The 25,121-nt window shown below is 40.1% G+C and overlaps 1 protein-coding gene across 3 annotated transcripts in view; it reads left to right on the top strand.

Moving 5' to 3' along the window:
• LOC102743782 (S-adenosyl-L-methionine-dependent tRNA 4-demethylwyosine synthase TYW1) overlaps window positions 1–25,121 on the top strand; it is a 193,645-nt gene that overhangs the window by 23,751 nt on the left and 144,773 nt on the right. For all 3 annotated transcript variants that reach the window (XM_081819628.1, XM_081819626.1, XM_081819625.1), the window contains 2 exons: window positions 9,136–9,253; window positions 14,035–14,087. In XM_081819628.1, the coding sequence (XP_081675754.1) occupies window positions 9,136–9,253; window positions 14,035–14,087 (171 nt within the window). The remainder of the gene's footprint in view (window positions 1–9,135; window positions 9,254–14,034; window positions 14,088–25,121) is intronic.

Here is a 25,121-nt window from a genome sequence, read left to right as displayed (position 1 = left end):
TAACTTGGTCTGCCCCTTCTTCTGGAGTTGCATTTAATACCCTGTTTACATGTGTTTAAAAAATCCAAAGAATACGGCTCCCTGTCCCTATTCTTCCCAAATCTCCTTTTCATAGGAAGCCACAGTTTACAGTTGGGCAATATTCTTCCAAGTGTTTTACTGCCTTTACAAACACACCTGCATTTTGGTCTGACTTTGTGTCTCTGGCTACACAGATGGGATCTTTTTGTACTCCCAGGTCTACAGACTGTTCTTTTTCCTCTAACATGACAGCTTTCCAGTGCTGTCAGAGAGCTCTCCCCACTTCATTTTAATGTTTGTGTAGTGGTCCGGGACTGTGTCCCATAATGTAGTTGGCTCCTGTTGATTAACGTTTAGGTGTTTGAATACTCTTGCTCTTATATTTTTTGCAGCTGATATAAATTTATCTCAAGAATAAGTTCATAAAATTGAAATTTCTGGATCAAAGGGGATTTTGTAGTTTTGATACATATTTCCAAATTGCCCTATAAAAAATTGAAGTCATTTTTATTTATTATAGGAGAGAGATGAGATTTCTTTATATCTTTGCCAACCCTCTGGTGTTATCAGTCTCTTAAGTCTTGCCAGCCTGACAGGTGAAAAATAATAACCTGATTTTAATTTGTATTTCTTTCATTTTGAGTCAGATTGAACATGTTTTCTTTTCCTGTGAACCATCTCTTTCTGTCCACCTGGTATTAGATAAACTACAAGGTCTGAGGGCATAGTCCTACTTTCGATTCTGACACCAATTGCAAGTTTTGGGGGAGGGGGCTCCTGAAAACCATCCTCATGTTTGATAATTTGCTGGAAAGACTCACAGAACTCCCTGAAAGCTGTTATCCTCATGGTTGTGGTTTGTTGCTGGGAAAGGGTACAGAAAATTGGCCAAAGGAAGAGATGCGTAGAACAGAGTCTAGGAGGCATTCATTCATTCTCCTCAGGATGTGTTGCCTTCTCAACATTGATATGTGATGGTAAACGTGGGTATTGCCAACCCGGGAGGCTTATCTGAGCTTCATTGTCCAGTTTATATTGGGGCTTCAATATGTAGCCATGACTGATGGACTGCCCATGTGATTGAACTCTGTCTCCTGCACCCCACCCCTTCCAGTCTAGTGCGGTCTGAGGGGCCCACCATGAATAACAGACACTGCTTTCACTCAAGAAATTCCAAGAGTTTAGACGTTACTTTCCAGGAACTGGGGGCAAAGGCCAGACACTTCCCTTCAGGCAAGGCCAAATTTTTTACTACATGCTGTCCTGTATCCATTTTTATATTGGGTCATTTGGCTTCTTCTGTAAAGCTTATAACCAAAAAAATTCTTGGTTGAGTGTAGAACTCTAAGCTATAATATCTAAAATTATTTTCTCGATTTAAAATTGCTGTCCATCTTTCCTGTTGTTGCAGCATTTTTGTTACTTATTTTTAAATACGTGCATGTGTTGCTGTTGTTTCTGTCATTTTTAGTAGCTTTGTATTTCAGAAGCCCTGGCAGAGGAGCTGTTAAGAATGACAAGTGTGTGGAATGTGGGTTCAGGGTTTGGCCCAGCCAGTGTGTAACTCAGTGATCTGAGGGCACAGTTTAACCCTCCCCAGCCTTAATCCCCTTGTCTGAGGAACAGGGGCCGCGCCCTCTGCCTTCCTCACAGGTGTGAGTCAGATGAGAACACGTACCTGATGATGCCTCATAATCTCAACCTGACACATGTCAAAATGGGAAGTGAGTTTGCTCAGACATTTTAAACTTTATACATTTTCCTACAGCTGGCCGGCCAGTCTGTTTCAGGTTTTCTGCTGTTACAATTAGCAGTGGTCTGAGACCTTTTTTACTTTAAAGAATGTATTAATATTATCTTAGGTTATATTTTCCCCACATTGGTACACTGGGTCGAAGCAAAATGTATAATTTTATGACTCTTTTTTTTTAAAGATTTTATTTATTTATTTATTTATTTATTTATTTTTTTAAAGATTTTATTTATTTATTTGAGACAGAGAGAATGAGATAGAGAGAGCATGAGAGGGAGGAGGGTCAGAGGGAGAAGCAGACTCCCTGCCGAGCAGGGAGCCCGATGCGGGACTCGATCCCGGGACTCCAGGATCATGACCTGAGCTGAAGGCAGTCGCTTAACCGACTGAGCCACCCAGGCGCCCCTTATTTATTTTTTTTGACAGAGACATAGCGAGAGCAGGAACACAAGCAGGGGGAGTGGGAGAGGGAGAAGCAGGCTTCCCACAGAGCAGGGAGCCCGATGTGGGGCTCGATCCCAGGACCCCGGGATCATGACCTGAGCCGAAAGCAGACGCTTAATGACTGAGCCACCCAGGCACCCTAACTTTATGACTCTTAATGAAGAATCTGAGTAATTTTTCAGTGGCGAAACTGGCTTAAAACAGGATAGATTTCAGTGCATGGGTAGATACCTGATTTAGATAGATTTCTGGATTTTTCCATAAGGTTAAGAGGAGATATTTAAACTTTATTTGTAGTGAGTGAGGAGTTTGGAATAATTTTTTCTCCAGCTTTATTGAGGTATGATTGATAAATAAAAATTGTATATGTTTACGTTGTACACTGATTTTTTTAAGGTATGTTATGTGATGATATGTATACATTGTGAAATGATGATCACAGTCAAGTTAACAAATCCATCACCTCACATAGTTACCTCGTGTGTGTGTGTGTGTGTGTGTGTGTGTATGTATTGAGAACACTTAAGATCTAATTTCAGCAAATTCCGAGCGTATGGTTGGAATAATTTGTGGGTTCGTTTTTTCTTTATGTTTCATCTTCTGTCCATTAGAGGGCACCGGAGAGAACAAATGAAAATTTTGGACAGCTCTGTAAATTATTTTTTGAAGTGATTTTGGATTTTACAAACTTTAAGCCGTTGATTTATGATATTTTAGATTTCTCATGAGAAGTTTCTCATGAAATCATTAGATTTGGGGCAAAAATAAATATTTTTCCAATTCAGAATGACATGAAAATAAGCCACCAGTTTTTTTTCTTTATTTTAGCTTATGGCACTGTTTCCAAGTATGTCTTGTATTTTCACTTTATATTGGACGTAACATACTAAACTCAGCGATGGATGGTACTACTGCCTGGCTTTTCTTTTTCATGTATTTTTTTTTGCATTTTCTTTGGCATCCGTTCATACATACTCCCGAAGTACTAGTTCTGCCTGATTCTTGTCAGGCGCTGCACTAAGTTGCCTGAGTTGTTACAGCAGAGGAGGCGCTAGTACTTGAGAGTGTTGGGCCAGAGTACTCCTGTTGTATGACCTCCTTTTGAGTAATGCTCCCGAATTTTCATGGAGTCATACTGTCTCAGTCTGTGCGTCTGTTGGCAAGTTATTTTATCTCTGTCCTTTTGTTTTGTCATCTCTAAAGTGAGAGATAATAAAAACAACTGCTTATAAAGTTGTTGTGAAGATGAAGTTCATTCACGTACGCACATTATTTTGTTGCCTGCCATGTAGTGTGTACTTGGTAACTATGAACTATTATCGTATAAGAAGATGTCTTCAAACAGGATGAGTTTGGTCCAACTGGTATACCACCATGGTGTTCTGTCTCCCTTCTTCTGTAGCAAGATCCAAGATAGTGATTCTAGGGCTGAAGAGAATTCGAACAGGAGAGCCAACATGTGAAATGTTGGAAGGTTAAGAAGACAGATGCAGAAGCAGAGGGGTGGCGTGTCTGGGAACATGGCATGTTTGGGGAACTCTTAAACAGTTTGGTATATCTGGAGTTTCAAGTGGGGGTGGGGAGGTGTGGAGTGAAGTAGAGAAGGAAGGCAGGGGCAAGATACTGGAGGCCTTTTCATTCTCTGTCATGGGGGCGTGACCTTTAACCTACAGGCATTGGGAAGCAATGTGATTTGATCGAATAGGACGGATGGGTTAGGGGTATGGGGAAAGAGGGTAATTCCAGTACAGATACCAGATATTAGGAGAAATTAAAGTACACATTGGATTATCTCATTCAGTCCTCACATTGACCCTGATATCCATACTATTATTGTCTCCGTTTTACCATTTTACAGGGTAGGAAGCAGGTTTAGAGAAGTAAAGCAATTTGTCCAAAGTCAGATGTCTGGCAGGCTGGTAGGTGGTGGGGTCAAGCCTAGACTCATCTCTTTGTTTCACCCTCCAGGGGAGAAATGGTTTTTAGAAGAGAATCTGAAGAGTTTGGGTAGGCCACAAGGAGTCAGCCAGAGCCTGACAGTTCTTAGGTTGTTTATTTTTTGTTTTTCTCATGGTTGTGATTTATAAATGTAGAACAGAATGTTCCTTTTTTTTTTTTTTTTTCCTGCAGTAAATAAATGTTGTTAAATACTCCCCACAGCATGTTCCAGTTTAGCAGACAGTGATATCAGTATCATTAGTTTTGGAAATAAATGGTGAATGCTTGGTAATTACTCACCAGAGAAGCATTTCAGTTTATGAAGGGATCTCAGTGTGTCCAGTTCTGATTATAAAGTTGCATAGTACTGCAGTGGAATAACATGAAGCTGTTCTTTCATTATTATTTTTAAGGCTTTAGGTATTTAATTCACCCAGAAACAGGTGACACATCCCTTCAACCCCAAGACACTGCCTTTAAACCAGCCTGTCTTACCCCTGGCCTGTGTAGCCAGGAGCGCTATTACAGTGAGTTCTGGAATTCTTTTTTTTTTTTTTTTTTAAAGATTTTATTTGTTTTGTCAGGGAGAGAAAGATAGCACAAGCAGGGGGAGCAGCAGAGGGAGAGGGAGAAGCAAGCTCCCTGCTGAGCAAGGAGCCGGATGCAGGACTTGATCCCAGACCCTGGGATCATGCCCAGAGCCGAAGGCAGGCGCTTAATTGACTGAGCCACCCAAGCGTCCCTGGAATTATTTTCTTAAGTCAGGTTATCCAAAATAGAATCACTGGGTCAGAGGAAAACCATTTGACACATCTGGTCAAAGTGCTTTTCAGAAAGTCCAGAAAGCATCCTTAAAACCTAGTGAACAGAAAAACTGAGTCCCATTGAAACCTTGTCATTTAAAAATGGAGCTGTGACAAGTAAGTGGTATATAGGTGGGTTCCTTTCTTAGAGAAATAGGAACCTGCAGAAAGGGAGTTAAATTATAGCAGAAGGAGATTTAGTTTCAGTACCTGAAGGAGAGTTTTTAATATTGAAAGTTGCCAGATGTAGAATCAGTTACCGAGAGAAGTGAAATCTGCTTTTCTAGAGCTAGGAATAGCTGTCTGGAAGTTTTGAGGCATTTATTTATTCGGCCAGGCATTTACTGAATGCCCACCGTGTGCCAGCAAGGCTCTGGGCTTAGGCAAGCAAGGTATAGAAAAATAACCTCTCTAGAGAACCTGGCGACTGTTTTCTGCATGACTTGATAAGGAAGGGAATCACTGGGTGATAAACTAAGGATCAACAAAATAAACAGATTTAAACAATCAGAAGGATTCTTTTTCCCAGAAGAAATGTCTGTATGCTTTGGTAATGAAAAGCTTGTTCGTGGCAAAACACCTGTTTGGCACCTGGCTAGGTGGAATTTTACCTTCAAATCGTTAACGGATGACTTCTTTTTGGCCTTGTTTATTTCCTAGGTGATAATTGGGATGGTACTGTGGTTTCTGGGATGATGGTATGAAAATGAATTAGGTGATATTGTTTAATATCTTCTTTTTAAAAGAAAATTAGCACCACTTTTGCTCCCATGATTATGTGAGATTGATATCGTCTATTTTTAAAGGACTTTTCACTTATTTATAGTCATTCTCCTAAATGCCTAGGAAGTTAGCTTATAGTCAGCTTTCCTTTTTGCAAGTCGGGAAGCAGCAGCTTGGAGAGGACGTGCATTTTCTTTCAGGGCAGGTGTGATGGGTTTGGGAGTTGGGAAGCGATGGAGTTACAGGTTGGAGACCAGGAGATAGTTGGGCTAGCTTTTGCAGTTGTCCTGTCCTTCAGAGAAACCAGGGCATTGTGGATGGAGTGAGCCAATCTGTGGGAATTAAAGCTTTAGAACTTGGTCACTCATTGTCTAATGGGGCGTACAGGGGAGGGAGGAATCGAGGTTGACCAGTTGTGGAATTTTCACATATTTCGGTTAGGTTGTGTAACAGCTATACATGTATGTTTGTTATATTATTGTATTCTGGGCAAACTGTGAACAATGTGTGCACCCAGGAGATTAGAATTAGAGTTTGAGTGGTGCTTTGCACTTCCTTGGGGAGTGTTATGAACCATTGCCTTTCTTTTCAGAAATAAAGTAACTGCTGCATATGGAAAGTGGGGGACTAAACTGCCATAGAGACAAAGAAGGATAAAGGTTTGTCCTGAATGCTCAAGACCTTTCATCATGGCCTCTGATCGCTTTCCCATATAAATTTTGTATCTACATGGTTGAAATGGAGTAGCTACACTCCTATTTTATCATAGATAACTTCTCTAGTAATGGGACATGGATGATGTTCCATGACCATCCTTTTTAGGAGTATTCATTTCATAGGGCTCAGAGTTTGTTTTTTAACCACAAGAGGGTGTCTCTGGAGCTCTGAGTCCAATTTTGGATTTATGTGGCCTTTGGGATAAGCAGATAAGCTGGTGATGTTTTGTGGTGACAGAGGTTTTTGAGAACAGATACTGCTACCTCCTGGCCATTCTTGCATGAATAGTAGGGAGTTCTAGGAACTTGTTGTGGAATTACCCCAGAAACATTTATTTTACTTTTTTAAAGATTTATTTATTTGACAGAGAGAGACATAGCGAGAGAGAGAACACAAGCAGAGGGACTGGTAGAGAGAGAAGCAGGCTTCCCACGGAGCAGGGAGACCGATGCGGGGGTCGATTCCAGGACCCTGGGATCATGACCTGAGCCGAAGGCAGATGCTTAATGACTGAGCCACCCAGGCGACCTACCCCAGAGACATTTTAACGCTGTCGAGGTCAAGGTCAATTCATCTTGCTCCACCACAGACTTCCTATTTAAGCTCACATCTTTGCTTTTAGATTTGAAATAGACTTATAAAAAGCCAAAGGATTCTTTTATTTTTAAAGATTATATTTTTATTTTTAGAAAGAGAGAGAGCAAGAGAGAGCAAGAGAGAGCACGAGAGCAGAGCAGGGAGGGGCAGAAGGAGAGGGAGAGAGAATCCCAAGCAGGCTCCTCCATCAGTGCTGAGCCCAGTGCAGGACTTGATCCTGCAACCCTGAGATCATGACCTGAGCCGAAATCAGGAGTCAGACGCTGAACCGAATGAGCCATCCAGGTGCCCCTATTTTTAAATATTTTATTTTATTATTATTATTTTTAAAGGTTTTATTTATTTATTTGACAGAGAGAGACACAGTGAGAAAGGGAACACAAGCAGGGGGAGTGGGAGAGGGAGAAGCAGGCTTCCCGCTGAGCAGGGAGCCCGATGTGAGGCTCAATCCCAGGACCCTGGGATCATGACCTGAGCTGAAGGCAGACGCCTAATGAGTGAGCCACCCAGGTGCCCCTGTTTTTAAATATTTTAAAAGAGTAACTGAAACTTTTAAATTTTTTAAATAAAATACCCAGCATTAAACTGATTACTTTTATAATGGATGAGAACACATCACTGATGTTTGTTTATAAATTTTTTCACCTCTATCTGAAAATGTGTAGTTGAGAACTATTAACAGAAGCAAAATTGTTCATTAGCTTTGCATTTGGATTATATTTAGTAATTAGGAATGCTGACTTTAAGACAGATACAACTAACTGTGGGTTTATTGTTTCTCATTTAATACCTTTGAGTCTCTAAAATACTTTTTCACTGACTTCCAATTTTGGAGCAAGTCGTTGAAGAAACAGAGAAGGTAGAGAAGTTACCTCCAAGTTTCTTTGGCTTATCTTTCTGTTTCTTTCTAAAAAATTTATAATCTGTTTTACATTTTTTGTATAGAGAACTTTGAATGTTCACAAAAGTAGACCGAATGATACAGTGAATCCCTGTCACCTGCTGTCCAGCTTCAAACACAGACCATCCTCCCTTCTGTATTAGTTGGCTGCAGATTTCAGTCATCCTGTGATCTGTGAGATGTTTTCACTTTTAGGTAGAAAGGATATTACTGTAAGTTTGCTTACTGATTCACTAGGGACTGGGCACTGAAAATGGGCTTGGTGGTGGGGCTGCTGCCAAGGTGAATTATGTTGAATTTCTGCAGCTCTTAGTCAGATCTGGCGAGTGTTTCCTCTAAAGTGTAACACAGACATTGTGTGTTGCCTTGGAATTAATTGATTAGCATTCTATCACCTTGCAAAAAGACATTGAGATAACTTAAAAAAATATATATGTGGTAAGATTTAAAAAGAGGAAGAAATGAGTGTAAAGGGTGAAGTTCATCATGCAATATGAAGTCACTTACAGGGAATCCAAGACAAGCATGATATGAGGCTTTACACAGTCATCAGTGTGCTGCTGAATTTTCTAGGGGCCAGAGTCAAAAGGAAACACAATCAGTCTTATATTATCCTTCAGATTTCTTTTTTTCACTGAAGACACATTTTCCCCACAGGATCTTCTAGAAGGAGCCATCAGGGCGGCAGGTGGAGGAGTAATTTGGTCTCCGAGCAAATGGCTGAGCAGCTCAGAGCACTATTTTGATTTGTTTTGGGGGTTTGCAGATATAATTACCAGCAGTCTTACATTTTATTGAACTCTGTTATATATCAGGCATAGTGCCTGGTGATTTATTTCTTTTAATCTTAACACATCCCTGCTCCCCAGATGCTACTTTCTTCCTTTTTCAGGTGAGGAGATTGAAATTCAGAGAAATAACTTGATGAATTTCGGCAGCTGTCTGTACTCGGATTGCTAAAAATAATTGACATCCAGATAAGTGGATTGTTGATTTACATTTTGTGGGTGTATGTGTTTGAGTATGTAGTTACTTTTTTGGAAAGAAAAAAGAAAAATGAGACTGGCAGTTCTTCGATCATTGTCTGACTGGGAACATAATCACTTTGGAGGAGCCTGGGTTATGGGCCAGGGTTCGCGATGAGCCCTGTCATCCACGCTCTGTGTTCGTGAGTGGTGTGCTGTTACTCTCAGCGCACATTGCCAGGTCTGACTTTTGTTCTTTTAATTGTCATACAGAGAGAAAAGGAGCAACAGGAGGAGAAAAGTAGTCTGGTCAGGAACACCGTGAAGAATGAAGCCAGTGAAAGAAGAGCTATGATAACCCCTGCTCTCCGAGAAGCCCTCACCAAACAAGGTGCTGTCCTCAGGAAGTGCGGTCACAGTACTACCCTCTTTTTATTTTTTTATTTTTTTGTTTATTTTTAAAAAATTTTTATTATGTTATGTTAATCACCATACATTATGTCATTAGTTTTTGATGTACTGTTCCATGATTCATTGTTTGCATATAACACCCAGTGCTCCATGCAGAACGTGCCCTCTTTAATACCCATCACCAGGCTAACCCATCCCCCCACCCCCCTCCCCTCTAGAACCCTCAGTTTGTTTTTCAGAGTCCATAGTCTCTCGTGGTTCATCTCCCCCTCCGATTGTCCCCCTTCATTCTTCCCCTCCTGCTATCTTCTTTTCCTTCTTCTTTTTATTTTAACATATAATGTATTACTTGCTTCAGAGGTACAGATCTGTGATTCAACAGTCTTGCACACTTCACAGCGCTCAGGAGAAATAAAAGAACTAAAATCTAACCAAGTCGAAATCAAAAAGGCTATTAATGAGGTGCAATTAAAAATGGGCGCTCTAACTACCCTCTTAAGCCTTCTAATTTATACCTAAATGAGGAAGCCTAAGATAGGGACTGCCGAGAGGAAAGAAGGTTTAGGAGGTCCTTCTGGGGTTAGCCCAGCAGCTGTGTCTCTTTGTCACTGTGTCGCTGTCCAGGGGGCCCCCCTCTTGTTCCCGTGGATCACGTGTGTGTTGGCTGCTGGGCCAGTGTATTTCCCGTCTGCTTGGTTTATTGGGATGTTAGCATCAGTGTGGCTCAGGTATGCAGATGGGAAATGGCATCGCGGGCTTCTTTACGAGTCATTGTTTATTAAGGGGAAATTACTAAATGCAGAAAAAAAGCTCATGTTGATATGAGGCTGGATCAGTTAGAAGTGTTTTATGTAGAAGTATATCTGGGGTTCTGTGGTCATCACTTACTAAGGAGGCTATAAGTTGAGATCAAATAATAGTATTGATTTCCTGTAGAAGAAAGAGTGGTCAGTTGGGAGTCAGTAGACTGACTTCCTTCCCTCACTCCCGTCTTTCTGTATTTATTGAGAACCTTTTATGTGATACGTCTGGCAATGCAGAGAAACACAAGATACAGTATCTCCTTCAAGGAACCAGCCTATTAGAGGGGACAGACAGGAATATTCAGGTTATGTGTATATATTTGTGTGTATAATATATAATATATATGTAATCTTTTTTTTAATAAGGATATTCAGACTATTTATTATTTAGAGTGATTTTATGATAGGTTCAGATCTTTCATCTAGCTATTTGTTTTCTACTTGTCTCGTGTGTTCTTTGATTTCCTTTGTTCCTGTTTTCTGCCTTCTTTAGATTATTTTTTTTATGATTCAGTGTTACATCCTTGTTGGCTTATTACTAACAGCACTGTCTTGTTCTTCAGTGGTTGTTGGCGGTTTTACACTATATCTCTGTATCATATCACAGTATATCTTTCAGGTGATAAACTGAGAAGCAGCTTCAGTAGGAGTATGCCTGTTTTCCCCTTGCCTCCCTCTAAGCAATTGTTATGCCTTTTACTTTTCCAAGTGTTATAAACCTACACTATGCTGTTATTATTTTGGCTTGATTGGCCATTTATCAAAGATTTCAATAATTAGTAACAATCTTACATATTGACTCAGGTAGGTACCACTTCGGTGCTTTTCATTCCTTTGCGTAGATCTGTGTTCTCTCTGGCAGCCCTTTCATTCTGCCCGAAGGGCTTCGTTTGGCATTTCGTGTAGTGTAGGTTTTTTGGTGATGAATTATTTCAGCTTTTGTGTATCTGAAAGAGGCTTTAATTTGCCTTCATTTTTGAAGGATATTATTTGATGGATGTGGAATTATCGATTGACACCTTTTTTTCTTTTTCTTTTCTAGGTGTTCCTCTGATGAGGCTTGTGTTCTCATCTTTCATTTGTTCCTTTGAATATAATGTTTTTACCCCCTGGCTACCTTTAAGATCTTCTCTTAATTACTGATTTTGAGCAACTTAGTTATAATGTGTTTCAATGTAGTTTTCTTCATGTTGCTTTTACTTGGGACTTGTTGAGCTTCCTGGTTTTGTGGACTTATAGTTTTAATCAAATTTGGACAAATTTTGGCCATTATTTCTTCAAATATTTTTCTGTCACTGCTTCTCTTCCTTGGGGACTTCAGTTACATGAATCTGACCTACAGTTCACTGATGTTCTTTTCATTATTTAAAATTCTTTTTTCTGTTCTACCTTTTGTTTTTGCGTAGCTTCTGTTTCTGTGTCTTCAGGTATGATTTAGTAATTTTTTTTTTCTCTAATGTCTAATCTTCCATTAATTCTATCCAGGCATTTATAGTTTTCATCTGTAGAAGTTGAGTTTGGGTCTTTTTATAGTCTCCATGTCTCTACTTAACTTTTTGAGCCTACGAATTACAGTTACAACTGTTTTAATGTACTTCCAACATCTGTGTCATTTCTGGATCAGTTTGGTTGCTAGATTATTTCCTCATTGGTCATGTTGCATGCTTGGTAATCTTTGATTGGATGCCAGATCTAATTTTACCTTATTGGGTGCTAGATATTTTTGTATTCCTATAAACATTCTTAAGCTTTGTTCTAGGATGAAGAGCAGTTACTTGGAAACAGTTTGAGCCTTTTAATCTGGCTTTTATGACTTGTTAAGTGAGACCAGAGCTTACTCACTATATGGCTAATTACTTCTGGTTATTGGGGCAAAACACTTCTGTGTATTCTGTTCAATGCCTTGTGAATCTTAAGCCTCTGACCGGTACGAACAGGCACAGTTCCCAGCCAGCTGAGCACCAGGCATACCTCTAGGCCTTTCAGATGGTTCTTTCTCAATCTTGGTGAGTTTTTCTCTCACATGTGCACTAAGCAGTACTCAGCTAGATATTTCTGGAAATCCTCTGCAGGTTCTTGAGTTTAATCTCTGCGTAGCTCTTGTCTCTCTGGTACTCAGTTCTGCAAAGTCTAGCCATGTGGGCTCCCCGGACTCTTGCTTCCATGTCCTCAACTTAGAGAGGATACTGAGCTGTTCTTGGATTGCCTCTCCCTGCTGCATGGCCTAGAAACTTTCAAGGCAGTAAGCTCTGGTAATGGTAGGGCTCACCTTGTGTGTTTCCCATCTCCCTGAGCTTACGGTCCCTTGTTGCCTGATGTTTCATGTCTTGGAAACTGTTGGTTCATATATTTTGTCCCATTTTTGGCATTTCAGGTGGGAGAGTAAATCCTCTGTTACTTAATCTTGGTTAGAACAGAACTGTACACTATGATTTTTAGCAGCTGCATACTTTTGGCTTATCTTTGCATTGTGGTCAGCCACAGGTCTCTCCATTCTGTACTTTGCAGTTTTCTTCATACCTACCTAAGTGCAAAATTTTGTAAAACCCTATGTATCTTGGAAGAGAAGGATATAAAGAGCTAATTTAATAAGAATGTGATTTCTGTGATGATGGTATGAAGAACATATTATATAGGAATCCAAAAGAAGAACTAGAATTTTTCTCTGGGAATCTTTTAAATGCTTTTTCTGCATCTGAGATTAGTTACTCAGTTGGACTAGTTCCATCTTCAAATAGATAAGTAGTGCTTTGCTTATTTATGTGCAAGATGTTTACATAAATATGGAAGAGAATAAAAGACAGCCCTGTAATATGGCCACTAGAGACCTGTAGTCCAAATTGACATTGTTCCATTAATCATCACCCTGTGAATATGGATATTTAACCAGCCACAGATCCACTTATGCCATCATCCAGACTATAGTTCTCCTTTTGCCTCATTTGTCTGCAAGTCAAGAGTCTTTTTGTACAAGAGACTCATAATTGTGGCTTATTACTTGAAGCCTCGTGAAAAACTTTATTAAATGCTTTCTGAAATCAGAATGTTCTACTTGTTTGCTCTTCTAATTTATTAAAAAAGGATGTGATTACTTTGGCATGGCTTTTCCATGCTTTTCATGTCTTCTGTGGCTCACGAATTTTAAATGCTAGGTTATGGAGTGGTGCTGAGAATTCATGTTTGGTTACTGTTCCTAGAATTTTATTTTTCACTTCTTGGGGGCAGTATTTCTTTTGCTCATCTGATTCTTCATCTTTTTTCAGAGGTTACTGGTGAGAGTTCCCTAGTTGTTTGTTTGAAGTATATTGTTACTTGCTTTTGCTTTATGGCCCAGCATTTGTTTTTTTTTTCCCACAGTTTCCTTGGGTCCTCCAGAAGCATGTGCATTCTGTAGTTGTTGAGCGTAGTACTATGTATTCTTCGTCACCTTTACTGTGCTGTTTAGATCTACTAAGTTTTTGTCTGTGGGATCTGTTAAATACTGAAAGATGTTAAAAATTTTTTTCTATGATTTTGGATTAACGTATTGTTTCCTTCTGTATTTTTAGTCCATGTTATTAGATGCATATACATTATAACGTGTTTTATCATTCTGGTGAATTAAACTTTTAGTGTATTCTGCCACTGGGTTGTTGCCTGCCATTATTTAAGGAAAGAAAAAGGATTTTTTTTTTTTTTAAAGATTTTATTTATTTATTTGACAGAGAACAGAGATAGTGAGAGCAGGAGCACAAGTAGAGGGGTGGGAGAAGAAGAAGCAGGCTTCCTTCCGAGCAGGGAGCCCGATGTGGGGCTTGATCCCAGGACCCTGGGATCATGACCTGAGCCGAAGGCAGATGCTTAACGACTGAGCCACCCAGGCGCCCCCCAAAAAAGGATTTTGTTACAGTTTTTTAATCACCGTTTAATATGAGGCTTTGAATCAATTCAGTTTTGTGTTCCTTGTTTTTCTGTTCAGGGTATCAGTTGATTGGGAGCCACTCTGGAGTGAAGCTTTGCAGATGGACAAAGGTATTTATTTTTATTTAAATGTCATTTCTGTTTTATGCAACTTTTGTGTGGCTCTGATATGCAGCCAATGAATTTTACCATTTTAAAGAATAATTTACATTTAGTGTAATGATTTTGAATGAATTTGTTAAATGAGTTCATATATTGATGGATGTAAAAAAAAAAAAAACAAAAAAACCCGGGCGCCTGGGTGGCTCAGTTGGTTAAGCGACTGCCTTTGGCTCAGGTCATGATCCTGGAGTCCCGGGATCGAGTCCCGCATCGGGCTCCCTGCTCAGCAGGGAGTCTGCTTCTCCCTCTGACCCTCCCCCTTCTCATGCTCTCTCTCTCTCTCTCATTCTCTCTCTCAAATAAATAAATAAAATCTTAAAAAAAAAAAAAGAAATCAGAAACTATTAAAAAAACAAAAAAACCCTTCTCCACCACCCAAATTAAGATATGTATTGGCCGTTTTCCTCACCCTGATGAGTTCACTTGTGTCCATTTCTAGCCAGTAGTCCCTCCCTCACAGCCAGGAAACAGTTGTTCTAGTTGCTGTCACTAGTTTAGTTTTGCCTGTTCTAGAATTTCATATGAATGGAATCATAACGTGTATTTTTTTTGCAAGTGGATTCTTAAACTCAACATAATGTTTCTGAGATTCATCCATGTTAGTACATATCAGCACTTTATTCATTTTTATTGCTGAGTACTATTCAATAGTGTGAACGTACCACAGTTTTTAATCTGTTGAAAGGCAGTGGGGTTGCTTTCAGTTTTGGGCTATTAACGAATAAAACTCCCACGAACCTTCTTATACGACACTTTGTTATGAGCGTATGTTTCAGTTTCCTTTGGGTACATCCCAAAGTGGGAATTGCTAAGTCATAGGGTAGGTATATATTTTACCTTTGTAAGAAACTCCCAGTCTGTTTTTAGTGTGGCTGTACTATTTTATACTTGGATTGGCAATTTCTGAAAGTTCCAGTTGGAACATTTTCTCGCCATCCTGTGGTATTGAAAATCTTTTTAATTTTAGCCATTCTAGTGAGTGTAAAGTGGTATGATTGTGGTTTTAATTTGCATTTTGCAGATGACTACTGATGATGAGGCACACCTTTTCATGTGCACATTGGCTGTTCTATTTGTGTAGGTCTATTGCCCAAATTAGGTTGTTTGACGTTATATTGTTGATTTGTAGGAGTCCTTCATATATTGTGGAAATGAGTCTTTTGCCCAGTATGCATTGTGAATATTTTCTCCTAATCTGTGGCTTCCTCTTTTCATTTCCCTAATGGTATCTTTTGCAGTCTTGAATTTGAATAAAGGCCAGTTTGTCTTTTTATGGTTAGTGCATTTTGGTTTTTTTTTAGTTTTTTGTTTGTTTAGTGCTTTTTATATATTAAGAAATCTTTGCCAACCTCAGAGTCACAAAGATATTCTGTGTTTTTTTTTTTTTCCTGGAAGCTTTAGTTTTAACTATTATGTTTAGGTCTTTGATTTCATCTCGAATTGATTTTTATGAATGGTGTGAGATAAAGGTCAAGATTCATTCCTTTACCTGGCTCCCATGTGGATAGTCAGGTGTTTTAGCACCATTTGTTGAAAAGAATTTCCTTTTACCATTGAATTACTTTAGGCCTTTGTAAAATATCGGTCATCTGTCAATGGGTAGGTCCATTTCTGGACTCCTTATCCTGTTCCATTGGTCTGTTTGTCTATCCTTATGCCAATACCACATTGTCTTGATAACTGTGGCTTTGTAATCAGTCTGAAATTATGCAGTGTAAGTTCTCTGTCTTGTTTTTATTTTTTTATTTCCAAGATAGTTTCCACTCATCTGGGTCTTTTGCATTTCCATATAAATTTTAGAATCAGCCTGTGAATTTCTATTGTATATATTTGTTCTATTTCCTCAGATTCTGTATTTGTCTATTTGGCATCCATTCATCACAGGGCCAGTTAGATTAACTATATTTTCTTATTTTCTGTATTCTTGATGCTCTGGCTTTTGGGGGCCTTACAGACCTGGGGAAAACTGTCCCTCCCAGGGCTAGCTAATTCCTAAAGATAACAACAGCCTGCCTGGAGTATACCTTTCATATGCAAATCAACCAATCCTGAATCTTTAGCCTTCAGTTACATCCTTATCTAACTCACACACCATACCAATATTTTCCCTGCTCTACATTATCCCAGGGCCAGGTACCAGACGACCAGAGACAGTGCTATAGCCTGAATTATTCAAACAAGCCAATCCTGCATTGTTTACCCTGTCCTGGCTTGCCTTTCCTGCGGAAACCCCAATAAAAGGTCTAGGCTTTCCCCTCGCTCCTCCCTCTGCCTCCTGAACAAACCTGCTGCTCCTCTGTCACCCTGTGTGGTGTGGGTGCCCCATGTCTTGGGAAATGTAAGTAGTATCTTCTTCTTTCATTGGCATTGGCCTCTCCAGGTTGGCTGGCGGTCAGTCACTTCCATAAATTCAAATCCCATGGGTCCAAATAAGATGGCATTTTTTTTTTTTTTAAAGATTTTATTTATTTATTTGAGAGAGAGAGAATGAGAGAGAGCGAGTACATGAGAGGGGGGAGGGTCAGAGGGAGAAGCAGACTCCCTGCCGAGCAGGGAGCCCGATGTGGGACTCGATCCAGGGACTCCAGGATCATGACCTGAGCCGAAGGCAGTCGCTTAACCAACTGAGCCACCCAGGCGCCCTAAGATGGCATTTTTAAACAGCTTTATTGAAATATAATTTACCTATCATACATCTCCCGCATTTAAAGTGCACAGTTGAATGGGTTTTAGTATATTCACAGGGCTGTGCAAACATTATCACAATCTAACTTTAGAACATTTTTGTCCCCTCTGAAAGAAGTCATGCACCCAGTAACAGTCCATCTTCATTCTCCCTTCTCCTCCCAGCCTTAAAGCACCATTAATCTACTTACTATCTCTATAAATTTGCCTCACCTGGACGTTCGCACATTATGTGGCCTTTTGTGTATGGCTTCTCTCACTTAGCATAATGTTTTCAAGGTGCATCCATGTGATAATATATATCAGTATTCCTTTCTTTTTTATGGCCAGTAATATTCTATGTATAGATATATCCCATTTTGTTGTTGTCCATCAGTTGGTGGACATTTGTTTTGCTTCCACGTTTTGGATATTATGAATGATGCTTCTATGAACATCATTATATGTACAAGTTTTTGTGTGACATGTTTTTATGTGCTTTGGTTATATACCTACAAGTGGAATTTGTGGGTCATGGTAACTATAATTATTTTTATTTTATTTTATTTTTTATTATAATGTTATGTTAATCACCATACATTACATCATTAGTTTTTGATGTAGTGTTCCATGATTCATTGTTTGCGCATAACACCCAGTGCTCCATGCAGAATGTGCCCTCCTTAATACCCGTCACCAGGCTAACCCATCCCCCCACCCCCCTCCCCCATGGTAACTATGTTTAAATCATTTGAGGGACTGCCAAACTGTTTTCCAAAGTGGCTGTACTATTATATTTTATATTCCCACCTGCATCGTATGAGGGTCCCAGTTTCTCCACAACCTGCTAACATTTGATGTTTTCCATCTTTTTGATTATAGCCATCCTAGTGTATGTGAAATGGTTATCTTACAGTGATTTTGATTTGCATTTGCATTTCCCTTAATGACAAGTGTTGACTCTGTTTATGTGTACTTATTGGCCATTTGTGAATCATCTTTGGAGAAATGTCTATTCAGATCCTTGGCCGTTTTAACATTGGGTTCTTTGCCTTTATACTGTTGAGTTGTAAGAGTTGTTTATGTTTTCTGGATACTAGTTCTTTTTTTTTTTTTTTTTTAGAGATTTTGTTTTATTTATTTGAGAGAGAGAGTGTGAGAGCATGAGCAAGGAGGGGGAAGGACAGAGGGGGAAGCCGACTCCCCACTGTGCAGGGAGCCCGATGCATGAGGGGCTTGATCCCAGGACCCTGGGATCGTGACCTGGATCCGAAGGCAGAAGCTTAACTGCCTGAGCCATCCAGGTGCCCCTGGATACTAGTTCTTTATCACATGTATGGTTTAACTTTCCCGCTGCTGTTGGTGGCCAAGCTGCCAGGAGCTGAGTTGCTGTAGGCCTCTGGTATCTTGGCTTCTGGTGTCACAGGACCTCCACTGCTGTCTTCTAGGCCTTTTCTCAACCTGTCCTGTCCCCATAAAGAATATTCTCCACAAAGATCTATTGTTGTGGTTTTGGTTAGCTCAAACCTGGCCGTTCTAAATAAACCAAACTTTCTTCTCCAGGCAGGCTTGACTTTTTTACATTCTTTATTCCTGTTCTTAAAAATTTCTACCCTCAGTTCACACTACTACCTCCTAATGTCTGTCTTTTACGTTGCATTTCTGTGTGTCCTGTCTATCATGACTGCTGCCTCTTCTTGTATGGGGCAAAGAAACCGCCTTTTGTCTTCCTCTCCCTCCTGGAACGGCCCTGCCCTCAGTGCTGGAACCCATAGTTGACCATTGCTTGGTGCTTCAGTGCCGTTGGTGACCCTCCTTAACAGGGAGCCCACTGCTCCAGCCCCTGTTGTTCTCAGAATATCCCAGCTTCTCAGCATTCCCCTGTGCATTCTTTTAGTGCTGTCTGCTCCCTAGTCCTGTTGCTGTTGTTTGTGAATATTTGAGAAACTCTTTTTCCTTCTTTTCTTTGCTGTTTTTCTGCCTTCACCCTTAGGGGCATGAACATTCTGATGACACTTCTGGCACCTTCTGTCATTCAGCCTGTTTTTGTGCTCAACTGTCTTTTTTTTTTAATAAACCCTTTTAACATCCAGTATTTGTCTCTTCCAATCCAGTGATTTTCGGTAATGTCAGACTCAATGCCTGCTGCTTATAACCAGTGTTTTTTAACCTCCGTTTTACTGTTCTAGATTAAATTCACAGATTTACAAATATAATTTCACATATGTAATTAAGAAAGTCAGTGTTCTGTTCTAGCTGTAATGTAAGGAGAGAAAAAAGGAAGTACTTTATATTAAAATAGCTTGCATTTCTGTACAAGATGCTTAGGCACTACTGCATTAGAAGGCATAGTGAAATAGGAACTACTTCCACCTGCTTGTAATGGACAAGTTTATAGTTAAGAGAGAAACAGATTAGAAGTTATTCTGTACAAGAGGTAATAGCAAGCCAGACTTATTTAGCTATAATAACAGAACGAGGGAAATGACCCTATTGAAATAGGGCTAACGTACTAAACAATTATAGACTATTAAATTGGAACAATGAAAAATCAAGATATAAATGAGTGGTATCTCATTTATAAGTGTTGAGAAAGAAAAATTTTCTTTGTTGTAATTTGGGAGGAGTGGAGACGAATTGTCATAAAAAATTCCTGCCTTGAAATTCCACATCTGTTGAGAGCCACATTCTGTGTCTCATTTGTAACAAAATCCTTTAAGTGACAGTAGGAACAGAGGATGAGTTAGAAGCAGAAATGGTAGTAAGAGTGGCCAAGAGAAGTGTGCTGAACCTCTGGTGACAGGCTCAGAGGAAGATTTTAAAATGGCAGGCAACCCCCCCAAAACGAGTTCAATTTCAGATAATTATTGCAAGATAGATATCTTGTCCTTATGCTATAAAAACTAACAATATATAGAATGACTGTCACAATTTTAAAACAGCTTTGATTTATGAGAATCCTGCATTTCGTATGTCTGTTTAGGTATACCTAAATACCTACCAAAATTATAAGGTTACCTATCACCGACCCATCTTCCATAAGTAGTTGGAGGAGAGGTGAAAGATAATATGCCTAGGTAACAACCATCCTCATTTGCACCTGGTCACCCATCATGGTTGGTATTTATAATTTTCTTCTTCCACTAGGCAGGTCACATTTCCTTTGTGCTCAATGAATGCCTGATAGGATGGTTGGGTGATCCAGTATGCCAGTGAAGAGTTTGAGCCAGCAGTGGGCCCTCCTGCATTCTTCTCTTAACTTTTGTTTGAATCTGTCCTGTAATGTATTTGTAGGTGATACCTACAAATATAACACAGATGCAGGCATTTTGCTGGTGACTTAAATATTAGAAAACAGCATTATTTTCTGTGCCATGGTTTTTCAAAATGGTGAAATTTCTTGGAGAGAGTTTTGCATAAAAGAGAGTGTTCTCTTTTCTTAATTTACGTGGTAGCTGCATTCCTGGAAAATTCAGTGTGTGGTAAAATTGTACAGAAAATACTTTATTAGCAAAATGAAGTTGGAATATAGGTTCAGATAATTATAATCAGATTTTTTACAAGTATGGAGGTCTGGTGAGTCATTTGAAAGGAAGTAGAGACTCCCCCTCCCCCCGCCTTTTATTTTTCATGGGATTTATCCTGAGCAGTACAGGAGATGTGAAACCCTTGGCCCCACTTGCTTGTTGTTAGAAGTGCCTCCCAACCATCTCAATAACAAAAATATTTCCACAGATTTCCATACCCCCATAGAGTGGCGTTGGCTCCATTGAGAACCTCTGCCCCAGTCCATTTTCATTGCTACCCTCCCAAGTTCAGGTTGTTCTCTTGAACATTGCAGCTACTTTTTTTCCCCTCTAGTACCAGCTTCCGGTGAACCCCCCTACTCTGCCTCGCCTACCCAGTTTATCGGACATTAACTAGGTTAGTCTCTGAAGTATACTTCTCTTCTAGCTACTCCCTTCTCAGAAGCTTATGGTGGCTCTTCATTACTTCTTACTTAACATATCTATTTGAGTGTAATAGGCATCTTGAATTTAACATATCAGAAACTCAGTTCCTGATTTTCACCCCTGAATCTGTTCCCTTCAGTCTTTACTGTCAGTTAATGGCAATTCTGTCATTTGCTCAGGTCAAAAACCTGGGAGTCATTTTTATTCTCCTGTTTTTTCTTTTTCCTACTCCCACATCTTGTCCACAAGCAAATTTTCTTTTCAGATATATCCAGAATGTGACTACTTGTCACCGCTTATACTGTTACGCCTTGGTCCAAGTCACTGTCCTATGTTCCTTATATTATTTCAGTGATCTAAGTGCTTTTCCTGGTTCCACTCTTGTATGTTCCCTACACAGCAGCCAGATAGATCAGATCCTGTCACTTTTTACTCAGAATTTCCAGGGGTTCCCATCTCACCAGAATAAGAGTTTAAGTCTTTCCTATGGCCTCCAAAGCCCTGTGTGATCTGGTCTTCAGTGCTTCAGTCCAGCCATGCTAGCCTTTCTGCTATCCCCTGAATGCACTGAGCTTAAGCTCCTCCCTAGCTTTCTGGTCTCTCTCTGCTCTCTTAGATCTCTGCTCAGAGAGCTTCTGTCAGAGTGGCTTGCGCTGCTTGCAATTTCCCAGGAGCACTTACTGCCATTTACTGGATTATCCCTTTTTTTATGATCCTTCTCCCCTCTTTTCCTCGCAGTCCCTCCCCAACCTAAGAGTCTTTGTTTTTCTTTCCAATACCAAGAGTAGAGCCTGGTGTGTAATAATTGCTTGGTAAACATTTATTGGATCAAAGAATTAATAGAATAAATCTGAACCCAAGAAAGAACCTACTTAGTATGGTTTTGACCCATTTGTTCAACTTTTTTCTTCTCTTGCAACCTTCATGCATTGTGGGCTGCGTCTCTTCCCCACTGTAATCTCCACCTGACCAAATCCTACCCTCTGTGTCGGTCTGTCGGTCAGGAAAACAGAAAGCACCCTGGGTATTTTAGCAAGAACAGATTTAATAAAGTAAATTAACTCAACGCTTACAAAGCCGTTGAAAGGCCTGCGGTAGTGAGGGTCAGAGAGAACTGCTTCTGGCTCTGAGGACAGGACACGGCTTCGAGTGACCTGAGCTGCCGCAGCATTAAAGCGAATGTTCCCCAGGAGCCTGCTTGGAAGCCGCTGCCGACTCGATGTTTATGGTATGCCCTGTGTCTGCCGGCTGCTGCCAGAGAGGAGTCATAGTCTCTCCTTTTTTGTCTTTAAATCTTGCATAAGTGCCTCTCCTTGGTGGAGTTCCTGCAGACAAGGGAGTCTGAGAAGTGTGGTGCTGGTCTAGTGTGGTCTAGCCCCTGCTTAGACGAGCAGGCACGGGACCAAGTATTCACAGCACAGTCTACCTCTCTGCATATTCAGCATCAATATACACCCTTCTCCCTATAGTTACTTTTTCAAACAATAATAGGAACAAAACATTTACTTCTGCCTAATCTGTTGCAGCTACTACTCATGCAAGGGAGGATCTATTCATTCATTCTATTCCTTTAGAAGGGAGAACACTTTTTGAGATCCTGTACCTAAGGATGAAATTATAAGGTTACCTATCACCGACCCATCTTCCATAAGTAGTTGGAGGAGAGGTGAAAGATAATATGCCTAGATAACAACCATCCTCATTTGCACCTGGTCACCCATCATGGTTGGTATTTATAATTTTCTTCTTCCACTAGGCAGGTCACATTTCCTTTGTGCTCAATGAATGCCTGATAGGATGGTTGGGTGATCCAGTATGCCAGTGAAGAGTTTGAGCCAGCAGTGGGCCCTCCTGCATTCTTCTCTTAACTTTTACTTATTGTCTGTGAGTCCCAAGAGATGCCCCAGAGATCCCCTTGGTTCCTGACAAAAATCTTGTTTTTATGGCATGAGGAGCTCAAAGGAGCCAGGTGATTGTGTTAACTTTTAAAAACTGTGGCGAGTATGCTACTCTGTCTTACTTATAAGCTCACAAGTTAGCCTGGCAGAGTTTCATAGATGTTGGCAGAGGACCCTGAGCTCCTGGGCCAAAGGCAAAGCACAGCGGGCAGCTTGAACGTTATGTTCATGTGGGTTCCCTTGTTTCCCAAATGCTACGAGGGTGATGTGGAAGTGGGCCCAAGGGAATGCTGGACGCACGGTGGGTTTATGTTATAGCTGAGGAACCCCAGGTTAGGAAATCCCCAGCCTTACCAGAGGGTTGTTTGCAAACCTGCCCAACTGTTAGCTGGGGGATAGACATTGTCTTTATTATGCTGGACAGGAAACAAATCTGCCTTCTACCCTGGAGGGAGATACTCTGTCTTCCAAGGCTGTTTGCTCTACAGACATCCCTGAAAACATAGCCTGCCACTAAAGCTGATGTAAGAGGTGCAGAACCATTATGGAGTATTGTCCATTAACACAGTTCCTCTGGAGTCTGGTGGAAGCATTCTTCCCTTGGGAGCCTGTATACTGGGGTCAGTGTTGAAGGGATGGAAGGCAGTAATGGAGGGGGTAGTCTTCTGGGACTGTGACAGGAGACACACCTACATCGCCCTCTTTAGCTGTCTCCAGTAGGACTTTTCTGCGGTGATGGGAGTGTTCTGTATCTGCACTATACAGTACAGTGTACTCACCATATACCTAACACCTAACCTGATTCTCGATACCTAACCGAATACCCACGTGACCATGTAACTAATACAGCTACTAACCACTTGTGGCTTTCCAACATTTGAAATGTGGCTGGTGTGACTAAAGAACTGAATCTTACATTTTATTTAATTTTAATTCATTTAAACTTAAATAGCCACACATGGCTAGTAGCTACTGTATTGGATAGTGCAGTTCTAGACCTTTTGATCATCCTTCCTAACTCCCTAAAGAAGCTTTCCTTGTTTCTCTAATAAAGGGGAAGTAACTTTGACTACTCTTGATTCCAAAGCTGTTTTTCTGCATCTCTCTGAAAGGAGTTACCAGTTTCTAATTCATAACACAAATGTCATGCCTAGGCCTTATCACCCCACTCAAGTGTATGTTCAGATTGATTTCAAAAATAATCATTTATTATTGTAGAAACACTGTCCATGCATTGTAGAAAATGAGAAAATTGGGAGAAATAAAAATAAAGTAAAACATATTTCCACCGTAGGCTCAGCACTAACACCTTAATACATAACCTTTCTGTGTGTGTATGTTCATTTTAACCTGAATGAGCTCATACTGTATATACAATGAGATCATACAGTTTTATAACCTGTTTTTTCCTGGCAGAGAATCTCTAGTTTACAGGAAATCTTCATCTCATCTAATACCCAGAATATATTCATATTTCCTGAATTAGGCCCCAAATGACCATTATAACTGGTTAATCCTCACATTTCATCTGGTTATGTCTGTTAAGTCTCTTTTTTAAATGTCTAGAATTTTTTTTTTTTAATGACACTGACTTGTTTAATTAGGCTAGTTTTGCACAATATCCAATCTTCCAGATTTATCTGGTTGTTTCTTTGTTTTTTGGGTATATTAAAAAAATTTTTTTTTAATTTAAACTCAATTTAGGTAACATATACTATAAGTTTCAGGGGTAGAATGTAGTGATTCATCAGCTGCATATAACACCCAGTGCTCATTACATCCAGGTGCCCTCCTTTAATGTCCGTCACTCAGTTACCCCATCCCCCCACCCTTCTCCCCTCCAGCAACCCACAGTTTGTTTCCTAGAGTTAAGTCTCTTATGCTTTGCCTCCCTCTCTGTTTTCATCTTATTTTATTTTTCCTTTCCTTCCCCTATGTTCATCTGTTTTGTTTCTTAAATTCCACGTATGAGTGAAATCATATGGTATTTGTCTTTCTCTGACTGATTTATTTCACTTAACATAATACCCTCTAGCTCCATCCACGTCATTGCAAATGGCAAGATTTCATTCTTTTTGATGGCTGTGTAATATTCTATTGTATGTGTATCTATGTACATAATATATATACACACACACACACACATAACCCCTTCCCCCCACACGCACATATATACCACGTCTTCTTTATCCATTCATCTGTTGATGAACATCTGGGCTCTTCCCATAGTTTGGCTATTGTGGACATTGCTGCTATAAACATTGGGGTGCATGTGCCCCTTTGAATCAGCATTTTTGTATCCTTTGGATAAATACCTAGTAGTGCAGTTGCTGGATTGTAGGGTAGCTCTATTTTTAACTTTTTGAGGAACCTCTCCATACTGTTTTCCAGAGTGGCTGCACCAGCTTGCATTCCCACCAACAGTGTAAGAGGGTTCCCCTTTCTCCACATCCTTGCCAACATCTGTT

The sequence above is a fragment of the Leptonychotes weddellii genome, chromosome 5, assembly GCF_054177405.1.
Source record: "Leptonychotes weddellii isolate Sample4059 chromosome 5, ASM5417740v2, whole genome shotgun sequence".
NCBI classification, from domain to species: Eukaryota; Metazoa; Chordata; class Mammalia; order Carnivora; family Phocidae; genus Leptonychotes; species Leptonychotes weddellii.
This window is presented reverse-complemented; position numbering and strand designations above follow the sequence as displayed.